The 12,171-nt window shown below is 40.1% G+C and overlaps 1 protein-coding gene across 1 annotated transcript in view; it reads left to right on the top strand.

Moving 5' to 3' along the window:
* Window positions 1–12,171, top strand: part of PDSS2 (decaprenyl diphosphate synthase subunit 2) — a 280,572-nt gene that overhangs the window by 219,349 nt on the left and 49,052 nt on the right. Inside the window, 1 exon segment of the mRNA XM_043963274.1 lies at window positions 28–159. Coding sequence (XP_043819209.1) covers window positions 28–159 — 132 coding nt within the window.

The following is a 12,171-nucleotide window of genomic DNA, read 5'->3' as shown; positions in this document are numbered from 1 at the left end:
ATAACTCTTTTTGTCCATTCTCTCCAGATAAACTCTGACCTCCAGCCTTTTATCAGAGGGAAGTGCGGTGACTCCATAGCTTTCAATTTAAATTCAGCTCCTGTAGTCTTACATCAGGAGTTTCTTGGAAGAGAAATGTGGATTAAGCAGATCAGAGAGGTAACCTAAAATTAATTCTATAGAGAGTGATGTTAGTAGGGTTTGACTTATTTCAATATATGTTTCATGATGGCTTAAAACACTGTCATTCCATTGTGTGAGAGCATTGTCAAGGAGCAGGTACAATTTCTTCTTCATAGAAACCTAGATTTTTAATGAATCGAAACATTGTCATTTAAAAGTCAGAAAATTATAATTCTGCATTCTCTTATTATCTGAGTCCCGGAGTGCTGCAACACAAGGCTAGTGCCTGTGGTGAATGCTAATTAATTCAGGGTTTTTTTTTTCCAAAGGCTTTCAAAAATTGTGCTATGGTAATAGCACCACCCTTTAACTGACTGCAATTTCCCATCTGTAGACTCTAGCACAGGCTGCAGAATTCCAGGAGCTCCGTCTGTCAACTCATTGAGTTATTTTAAAACAAACTAGGACCCTGAGTGAGCTCTGAGGCATTCTGAAAGAAAAAGAGATGGAGGTGGAAGGGGGGGAGGATTGAAATCATAGTATTTTGGAGCAGGAAAGGGCCTTAAATATCATCCCCCTAATGCTCTCACTACTTTATTTTACCAACAACTGAGGTGCACAAGATCTTTCCCTCTTATCTAAGGCATACATAGATTCTGTGGTTTAAAATTGTTGAAGGATTCTTTATAACAGCTAAAAAAAAAATCCAGAAATGTGTAATTTTGCTTGCTCTAATTGTTATGTTAATATTATATGCTAATGTTTTTAAATCGTATATTTTGGTTGGAAAATAGAGCAAGAACTGACAACATATTTCTAAATGAAAATAACACCACTTGTCCTTATAAATGATAATAGATATAGATGTAAAATTCTAATATTTCAGTTCTTCCACAATACATGATTTTTATCACTCTGAGTACTCCCTGCATATTATCTACTTTAGGAGATGATCTTCATAGGATTACAGATTTAAATATGGAAGACACCTTCAAAGCCATCTTGGTCCAACACCTTCATTTTACAGAGATGGAAACTGAGGCCACGTAGGTTAAGTGACTTGGGTCATGGGCCACAGGTGGGTTGGTAACTAGCAGAATGGGGATTTGAACCCAGTCCTCTGATTCCACATCTGGCATTCTGTCTTCTGTGCCATGTTACTGTGGTCAAAAACATCTTATCACGTGTGGTCAGCCTTCTGGCGATGAGCTTCTATGAATTTAAATAAGGATGATCCTTGGATGGATGACAGTCTGTTTTCAAGGTTGGTAGAACCTGCCAAGGCTTGTACTCCACTGTCAAAGCCTTTATCATTTTATCAATATGAAGTGTTTTTGCAGAGAGAGATATTTTCACCAGGGTTGTTCAGCAGTGTCATGAAATAGGTTTCTGCATGAAGTCCAAACAAAAGACAGTCATCCTGTGGAAGGTGAGGTACTCCAGATTCTCTTGTTCTCAGATGATATTGCATAACTAACTTTAAGTCTCAAAATTCCTAGCTGAAATTTATAGTAATGCAGCAGATCTGTCAAGCTATATTTGCTTTAAAAAAGAAAGTGGATGAAAAATGCATTACCCAGATCATGATACGCATCTGGACAGTTATCTCATTAAGGCCGATAGCTAATGAAATGGCAGGTAGTCATTTCCAGGGCCTGGAATTAAGGAGGAGAAAGGACTGGATAGAGATAAGGACTGAACCTGTGATTTCATTAGTAAAGGGATGCAGGTGAAGAAACTTCCCTCTGCCAAAGCATATTGACACCTCCTCTACAATGAAGTCTTAGAAAGTTGTGTACATGGGCAGCTAGGTGGCGCAGTGGATAAAGCACCAGTCCTGGATTCAGGAGTACCTGAGTTCAAATCTGGCCTCAGACACATGACACTTACTAGCTGTGTGACCCTGGGCAAGTCACTTAACCCCCATTGCCCCACAAAAAAAAAAAAAAAAACAAACAAAAAAAGAAAGTTGTGTACAGTTACTGAGAATTTAAGTGATTTGACCAGGAACACAGAGCCAGTAGGTGTCAGACAGGACTTGAAACTAGGGCTGTCTGGCGTCAAGGTCTTCTCAATATCTGCCACACCACAGAGCTCATACTGCGCTTTCAGTGATCCCAGCAGAGAAACAATGCTGCAAAAATCTATTCTTTAAAGCTAGCATTTTCCCTTTGATGTGTTAGTTAGGACCTTGGATCATTGAATGACACAGTCTCAAAAGAATCCAAATTACAAATAACCCAAACATGATGACATTTGCATTTGGGAGATCTAGATTGTGCTCCCTTGCCAAAGATAACAATGCAAGCCATGATGTAAAAGCATGGGTCAAAAAAAGAAAAGAAAAGCATGGGTCACAGTCTCTGATGCAGTGGAGTCAGAGGTTCTGGGCTCACGTATTGGCTCTGATGCTTACGGGTGCCCTTGGGGAGGCTGCTTACCTTCTCTAACCTCGGTTTCTTCACTTGTGAAATGAAGAGTCAGACTAAATGTCTTCAGACATGCTGTGCAGCTTCAAATGTATGCTTTAATCATAGAGTTAGTAGAGACCTTAAAGGTAATCCAGTACAGTACCCTCATTTTATTGAAGAGGAAACTGAGGTCTGCCATGCCTGGAATGTTCTCCCTCCTCAATTGCCTACTGACTTACCTGGCTTCCTCGAAATCCCAGCTAAAATTCCAACCTTTACAAGAAGCTTTTCCCAACCCCTTTTAATTCTAGTGCCTTGGGGCGGCTAGGTGGTGCAGTGGATAGAGCATGGCCATGGATTCAGGAGGACCTGAGTTCAAATCTGGCCTCAGACATTTAACAATTACTAGCTGTGTGATACTGGGCAAGTCACTTAACCCCAATTGCCTCACAAAAAAAAAAATATTAAAAAATTTTAAAAATAAAAATAAATAAATAAAAATAATTCTAGTGCCTGCCATCTATTAATCATTTCCCATTTCTCCTTTGAATATGTGTTTCCATGCCATCTCCCCCATTAGATTATAAGTTCCTTGAGGTCAGGGACCGTCTTTTGCCTCTTTTTACATCCCCAGGACTTAGCACACAGTAGGTACTTAATAAATATTGATTGATTGATTAAGTAACCTGTCCAAGGTCATAAGCATAAAGCAGAAGTAGCAGAGCCAGTATTTCAGCCAAATGTTCTGATTCCAGATGTTCTTTACACTACACCAGTGATGGGGGGCAGCTAGGTGGCACAGTGGATAAAGCACCGGCCCTGGATTCAGGAGTACCTGAGTTCAAATCCAGTCTCAGACACTTGACACTTACTAGCTGTGTGACCCTGGGCAAGTCACTTAACCCCCTTTGCCCCACAAAAAACAAACAAACAAAAAACCAACATCAAAGAAATGTATAACTAGAATAGAAGTATATAATAAAAATGAGAATAAGTAGATAAATAGCCTAGATATGATACTAAAAGAACATGAAGGAGGCCTCTGCTGCATTAGGTAGATCATCTATAAGAAAACACAGACAAGAATCCCACTGGGTGAAATAGTATGATCTTCACTGAGGTAGGCAGTATCAACACAGATGAAATTACAGATCCATCAAAATGCCAGAGTAAAAGAATATATATGTAAAGGTCCTTTAGAGGAGGTTAGTAATAGGGACACCTTTTACCCTTGAAAGTACAGATTTTTGTTTGTTTTTTATATTTGTAACTCAGGCACCTGGCACATTCTTCCCTCTATACTATCTTGCTTCAGGAACTCATAGTCTCCCGTGGGTTCAATTATCATCTCTATGCAAATGATTCCCAGATCTCTATATCCAGTCATAAACTCTCTCCTGAATGCAATTCCTGAATCATCAACTGCCTTTTTTGCACATCTTGAATTGGATTTCCTATAGGCATCTCAAATTTAATATGCCCAAAGCAGATCTTGTTATCTTTTCCCCCAAAACTCTCCCTCTTTTCTACTTTCCTATTAGTCTCCAGGGCAACACCATCCCTCCCAGTCACCCAAGATTGCAACTTCAGTGTTGTCCTGAGCTCCTCACTCAGATTCACCCTACATATCCAGTCTGTTGGCAAGTCTCGTCTTTTCTCATCTACATCATCACTGTGCTATTTCCCTCCAGTCACATAGTCACGACCCTAGTACAGGTCTCAAGGAAATCTCACCTTGACTATTACAGTAGCCATCTAGTTGCCCCCCATGCCTCAAGTTTCTTCCCACTTGAGTCCATCCTTCATTCTACTACCAAAATGATTTAACTAAAGTTCTGATCTGACACATCACCCCTTGCCCAGTAAGTCCCAACAGCTCCATATTGTCTCTAGCACCAAATATTAAGTTCATCATTTAAAGGCCTTCACAATCTGATTTCTTCCTATCTTTTAAGGCTTCTTATATTTTCCTCCATTCTACAGTCCAACTACCCCAGCCTACTTGTTTCTCACACTCGGAACTCCCATCTTCTTACTACGTAAATTTGTTGTCCTCCATTCCTCAGTGTCTTCTCTCCTCCCCTCCATCTCCTTGGATTCCCTTATAACTCAGAACAGACCCCATCTTCTGCAGGAGGCCTTTCAAGTGCCTAGCTAGTGCCTTCTCTCTGAGATTACAGTCCATATATTCTGAATAAATATATGCATGTAGTTATTTGCATTTGGCCTCCACTGTTTTATTGTGAGTTTCTTGAGGGACTGTGTTTTTGCTTTTGTATCTTTAGTGCTTAGCATAGTGCCTGCCACATAATACACTGTTATTGCATGTTTGTGGATTGATTGACTTAATAAAATAATTCTTGCTGCTTGGTTGTTGTAAAAAAAGAATAGAAAACCTTAGCACAAGAATATTTACCTTGTTCATGTAGATTTCAGTCATTCCAATATTGAGTGCCTACAAAAATTTGTTCTTTGGTCTCATCATTCTTTTTTTGTTGTTTTTTTTGGGGGTTTTTTTTTGGGGTTTTTTTTGGGGGGGGCAATGGGGGTTAAGTGACTTGCCCAGGGTCCCACAGCTAGTAAGTGTCAAGTGTCTGAGGCCGGATTTGAACTCAGGAACTCCTGAATCCAGGGCCGGTGCTTTATCCACTGCGCCACCCAGCTGCCCCCTGATCTCATCATTCTTGATCCAGTTGTTTTGGGTTTTTTTCCATTACCTATCAGGGGTCACACTACATAGCAAGAGAAAGATTAGTGGCTAGTTATATTAATAAGGAAGAAATTGTGTATTCATGGTATTGCTCACTATGCTATCTGAGAAGCCAGAGAGAAATTTTTGTCCCCTGGTACTTTTGGTATTGAGTATGTCTGCTTTCCACCCTTACCTCCTACACTACTGTCTCAAAACAACAACAAACAGAAGACTATTTTACATAGCACTTTGAGAAGTGTACACTGGGAAATGATCAGGTATCAGGGTAGCCTTGAAGTTGTTTATATGTATTTACTTCCTATTAACACTGTTCTTTCTGTGATAGTAGTGAGAATAAATCTATAATAACTTAATTTTAAATGACAGCCTACAGCCATGGGGGGAAAAATGGATTTGTAGCAATACAGGTAGAGAATGAGTAATCCACCCTTTAGGAGGTGAAGCCATTAGCTACTTATTTATTTGACTCCCAATAAAAGAAATTGGACCTGTGTGACCGTGGAAAAGTCACTTAACCCCAATTGCCTCACAAAAAAAAAAAAAAAGAAAGAAAGAAAGTGGGCATCGTCAGAGAACTAAAAATCTGTCTCTCAGGGAGTACAGGTGTTACTTAGTGCAGGTGAGCATCCTGGATTTTTAATGATCTCTTTAGTTTTCTGATTCCATTGTAAGCCACTGCAGAAATAAAAATGGTGATTATGATGTTTTGGCCATTCCTAAAAGTTCTGAAATGTCATATGGGTTTGTGACATCTGACACCATTATAATTAATCATAAATTTACTATATCTGTTTCCTCTTACAAATTCTTACATACAACTTAGTTGTTAACAGACATTCCACTATTACTTCTCATTCAAAAATCTATAATAAACTATTCTTGATTGTGCTTATAAGTTAAGTGTTTGAGGGCAATATGAATGTGTAAGAAAATAATGATTCCATTTTCTTTTTTTCTTTTTTCTTTCTTTTTCTTTTCTTTTCTTTCTTTTTTTTTTTGTGAGGTAATAAGGGTTAAATGACTTGCCCAGGGTCACACAGCTAGTAAGTGTCAAATGTCTGAGGCCAAATTTGAACTCAGGTACTCCTGAATCCAAGACCAGTGCTCTATCCACTGTGACAACTAGCTGACCCCCATTTTCTTTTTTTAAAAAAAAAACACGCACATAGAAAGGAAGTCACCTATTCAAGGAATCTTCATACACACTTTTCCCCATTATTCTAATGCTGTATGTTTCAGATGATAACTCCCTTCTTCTCCAAATTACAATGAATATTGATAGTGTAAACACTTGAATCATAGACTTGTTGAACCAAAAGGTACCTTAGTAGTCATGTAGTCCAACACATCCCTGAATCATGAATACCTTTTACAAAATCCAACTCCAAATGACACTAATTGCTAAGGAGGTTTGGTTTTATTTGTTTGTTTAATTTTTGCAGGGCAATGAGGGTTAAATGACTTGCCCAGGGTCACACAGCTAGTTAAGTGTCAAGTGTCTGAGGCTGGATTTGAACTCAGGTACTCCTGAATCCAGGGCCGGTGCTTTATCCACTGCGCCACCTTGCTGCCCCCTTGGTTTTTATATTAATGCAATTTTTACCATGATTTCTAACTATTACTCATTGTTCACCTCTCTGGCACTGAGGAAAACAAATCTAATCCCTTTTGTACATTATGGCCCTTGAAATATTTCAGGATACTCTTAAAACTATACAACTGGTGGGGCAGCTAGGTGGCACAGTGGATAGAGCACCGGCCCTGGAGTCAGGAGGACCTGAGTTCAAATCCAGCCTCAAAAACTTAACACTTACTAGCTGTGTGACCCTGGGCAAGTCACTTAACCCCAATTCCCCTGCAAAAAACAAAAAAACCAAAAAACCTATATAACTGGGATATATGTCACCAGGACCATCAACAAATCTTATCACATGGATTCAAGACCTCTCACTGTCCTACACCCCTGATTTAACTGTTCTCCATGTCTGGAATTCTTGTCTCCTCCTCCAGGATTCCCTGGCTTTTGTTCCAGTCTTAACCTCATGCAATAAGCTTTTCCTAGTGCCCCTTAATGCTAGGGCTTCCTTGAGGTTACTTTCCATTCATAATATGCATCTTAATTATACATAATTGTTACCATGTTATCTCCCCCCTTAGATTATAAGCTCCTAGAGGGCAGGAACTGTTTTTGCCTATCTTTGTATTCCCAACACTAAGAACAGCTGGAACATAATTGTTGTTCTGTCATTCATTCGTGTCCAACTCTTAGTGACGCCTTGGACCACAGCACACCAGGCCCTTGTGTCCTCTACTCTCTCTCAAAGTCTGTCCAAGCTCACATTCATTGCTCCCTTGACACTATCCATCTCATCCTCTGCCATCCCCTTTTCCTTTTGCCTTTAGTCTTTCCCAATATCAGGGTCTTTTCCAGTGGGTCTTGGTTTCTCATTATGTGGCCAAAATATTTCAGCTTCAGTTTCAGTAGTTGACCTTCCAGTGAATAGCCTGAATTAGTTTCTTTAAGCATTGACTGATTTGATCTCCTTGCTGTCCAAGAAACTCTCAAAAGTCTTCTTCAGCACCACCATTCCAAAGCATTGATTCTGCGGTGCTCAGCTTGCTTTATAATCCAGCTCAGTAAGTGCTTGTTAACCACACTGATTTGTCAGTATCTCCACTAAACCGTAGCTCCCCAAACTTAAGCTATGACTTGACCGATGCAAGAGTGAATTCGGGGGCAGCTAGATGGCGCAGTGGTTAAAGCACCGGCCCTGGATTCAGGAGGACCTGAGTTCAAATCTGGACTCAGACACTTGACACTTACTAGCTGTGTGACCCTGGGCAAGTCACTTAACCCCCTATTGCCTGCAAAAAAAAAAAAAAAGGGAGTGAATTCAATCAACAAGCATTTATTAAGCACCTACTATGTAACAGGACCTATGCTAGGCACTGGAGATACAGAGACAAGGTTGAAATAGTCCCTACCCTCATGGAGCTTACATTCTGTTGGAGGGATACAACATGTACACAGAAATCTGTATACAAAGGAAATACAAAGTAATTTGGAGGAAGGGCACTAACTGTAGATTCAGAAAAAGCCTATTGTAGTTAAACCTTAAACCAAGTCTTGAAGAGAGCTAGGGGAACCAAAGGTCAAAGGTGAGGGGCAGAACATTCCAGGCATGGGGGCAGCATCCTGTGACAAGTCTAGAAGGCAGGAGATGGACTGTTGTATTCAGGGAACCAGTAGGCCAGTATGGCCAGCCTGAAGCATGCCTGAAAGGGGGACTCTGGACATGTTGGCTGCAGATGGATTGGGAAGGGATTTAAATGCCAAAATAGAGACATTTATATTTTTTCCTGGAAACAATAAGAAGTCACTGAAGGTTTGTGGGCAGGTGACTTATGACCAGTCCTGCACCTTAGAGATATCAATTTGTTATCCTTCCGGAGTATGGCTTAGAGGCTTGATGCAGGTAAACCAATTAGGCCAGTACAATAGCACAGGTGAGAGATGACAAGGGTAGTGGTGGTGTGCCTGGAGAGAAGGGGGTTTATCCAAAGGCTGTTGTGGACATACAATCAATAATTCATCACTAATTGTACATGGGGTGTGAGGGAGGCTAAAAAATCAAGAATCCATCAATAAACATTTTTTTTTAAGTACTGATTGCACCCAGGCAATGTGCTAGTTGCTGGGGATATAGACAAAAACAAAATGGTACTCACCCTCCAGCTTGCTTCTGTCAGAGAAAGCAACATGTATACAATTAGTGCAGACAGAGCAAGAGGGAACAGGAAGTCTCATGTAGGAGGCAGCAGTTTTGAAGGAAACTAGGGATTCTAACAGGAAGAGGCAAGGAGGGAATGCATTCCAGGCACAGAAACAGGAGATAGAACATCTTGTGTAAAAATAGCAAGGAGCCTAGTTTGGCTTCACTCTAGAGTAATGGATAAAGCAGAATCATGTATAAAAAGCCCAGAAATATAGGTTAGAGGCAAATTGTGAAGGAGTTTGTATCTGATACTAGAAGTAATGGGGAGCCATTGGTGTTTATCGATCAGGGAAAATGATATGATCACACCTGACCTTGAGGAATATCACTGGCAGTTGCGTGGAGAATGGATGGGAGAAGGTAGAATCTTGAGTTAGGAAGGCCAATTAGGAGGCTATTACATTAGTCCATCATGAAACTTACAGCTAGCCTGTGTATTGCACAGCCCTTTCGGAAGTGGAAGTGTGCATAGTGTGGGGTATCAGGGTAGTCTATCATCAGGAACATAAGACTTGTTTTTCATGAACCAGTACTGGTTCTTAGTAAATGCTGCTTCCTTTTCCAAGTGTTCATGAACCATCTCTTTAATGCTGAGTACTAGAATTTTGCCAGGAATTCGTCTTCATATTTCTATTTCCATGATACAAAGCAACCACCTTCTTCCCTTTTCTGAAAACTGGCAAACTTGTACATTTCTAGTCCTCTACCACCTCTCCATTTTCTATAGTTCCTCAGAGGTCACTGCCAGGCATTCAGTAATGACAACAGAAGTCACCTTGAGTTGGATTTGATGCAGATCAGGTGACTTGAATTCATTAAGGATAAGTAGGTGCTCTCTTAAGGATCCCCTCACTTTATCTTTGGTTTCAGTTTCCTGCTAATCAGGAATGTGTTCTCTCTTGTTCAATCTGCATATCATTCTTCCTGATTTAAAAAAAAGAAAGAAAGAAAAGAAACAGATTGGAAATAGAGTTGTTTTGCCTTCTTCCTGTTGTTATTTTGGTTATTGTTTCAGTCTTATCAATTCTGACTTGAAAAGCATTACCTTCACACACATACAAACTGCAAAATAATTGAACTCTTAAGTTCTTGAAAAAAAAAATCATTTTTGGATAGTTTAGCAATTGTTTGAGTTTACAGTCATAGAGCATGCCCCTGCTCAAGAAGATTCAGCTTGTTGCCTGTAAGATAAAATACCAACGTCCCTGTCATTTAAAGTGTTTTACAAAATAAATTTGAGGCTTATTAAACTATTACTCCCCTTTACATATTCTTCAGTCATATTGGCTGACTTGCTGTCCCTCAAGCAGGGCTTCCTATCTCCTTTCCCCCCTCTCTCTGCTTTGCACAAACTTTACACCCAAGCTTGGGATATACTCCCCCTTCACCTCTGACTTTTAAGGAGGAGTCCATTCCTCCTTCAAAGCTCAGCTCAAGGGCTATCTCCTACTTTAGTCTGTTCTGATCCCTCTGGCTGGTAGATCCACTCCCCAAAATTCTCTTCTTTTTATTTTGTATAAATCTTAATAACAATACTTAGCATTTATGTGTTGCCTTAAGGTTTACAAAGCACTTTGTAGACATTTCATTTTCTCCTCACAACAACCCTGGGAGTTAGTATTATTATTATCCCCATTTTGCAGATAAGGGAAACCGAGGCTGGGAGAGGTGACTTGCCCAGAATCACACAGCTAGAAGGTGTCTGAGACCACCTCATTATTTCTGTATATACAGGCACTCCTCACCTTTCACAGGGAGAGCATTCCTAGAAAATGGCACAAAAGTCAAACGATACAAATGATGATACATTGAACCTATGGGAAATAGGATTAACCAAAAATTGTAATCTTTCACTGAAGATTGCTGAAAATACACTTTTCTGCATACAGTTCTTTCTAACAAAACATGAATTCTGATCATGTTTACCTTTCCTAACGCAGTAACCACAAAATAACCTTTAAAATGCAGTACACAAAATGAAATTGGTAACATGTAATATATTTTCTCACTAGTAATTCCTAGACTTCTTTGTCCTTTTGTGCTATCATCTCAGTCTTAAAAAAATTATTTCAGACAATACTGTATTTACTTTCCATAACATGTAATCCACAGTACTATAAATACTGTGCAGCAAATAAAATTCTCAAAACAAAAACATTCTTTTCCCCTGAATCTTACCTTGTACTGCATCAGATGGCAGCGTGAGGGTGTTGAACTGTATACTATATTTGTAAACCTCTCTACCTTGGCTACTGTCTAAAAACCAAGGGAGAGGTTCCTGGGGCTTTAGTCATTGCTGTTGGAAGATGCCAAGGTCTGGACATCACCTCTGACACTCTCCTTCATGGCTGGTAGCTGGTGTTGGAGATTGTGAAGGATACACCAGCTTGAAGTAATCCATCAGCAACATGTGCTTTGTGCACTGTTACGACATCAGCCACTCCACAAGCTTGTGCACACTGTGCTTCTATTTTTTTCTCTACTGCTCATGGCCACACATGTGCACAGTTGCCAACACAAAAGCAAAAATGATGTTACTAATAAAATCATACAAATGCTTGAAATGCTGACTGTTCTAGTTCATCTGAGTTCCCTGCACAGCTACATGAGTCTCTTTGAAGACAGTCCACCTTGAATTTCATTGCAGAATAATTTGCCACTATGATATGATCTCCCTCACGTGGCCAACAATAGGTTCATCAGCCATCACGGAGCTCACAGTCTAATGGGGGAGACAATATGCAAACAGTGACCAAACTATACAGGATAAATTGAAGGTGATAAACAGAATGAAGATGCTAGAATTAGGAGGGCTCAGGAAAGGCCTTCTCCAGAAAGGAGATGAGAAAGCATTCTAGGCATGAGGGGCTGCCAGTGAAAATACCCAGAGTCAGAAGGTGGAGTGTCTTGTTTAAGGAACAGCCATGTGGCTGGTGTCACTGGATTGAAGATTATGGAGTGGAGTGTGAGATGTAAGAAGATTGGAAAGGGGGGAGGGGGGTATAAAGGGATTTGAACATCAAACACAGGATTTTCTACTTGGAGGTGATAGGGAGCCACAGGAATTTGTTGAGCAGGATAATGACATGGTCAGATCTGTGCTTTAGGAGATCACTTTGACAATGGAATAGAGGATGGACTGGAGTGG

The sequence above is a fragment of the Dromiciops gliroides genome, chromosome 4 (genome assembly GCF_019393635.1).
Source record: "Dromiciops gliroides isolate mDroGli1 chromosome 4, mDroGli1.pri, whole genome shotgun sequence".
Classification (NCBI taxonomy): Eukaryota; Metazoa; Chordata; class Mammalia; order Microbiotheria; family Microbiotheriidae; genus Dromiciops; species Dromiciops gliroides.
Note: the sequence above shows the minus strand (reverse complement) of the source record. Positions and strands in the feature narration are given on the sequence as shown.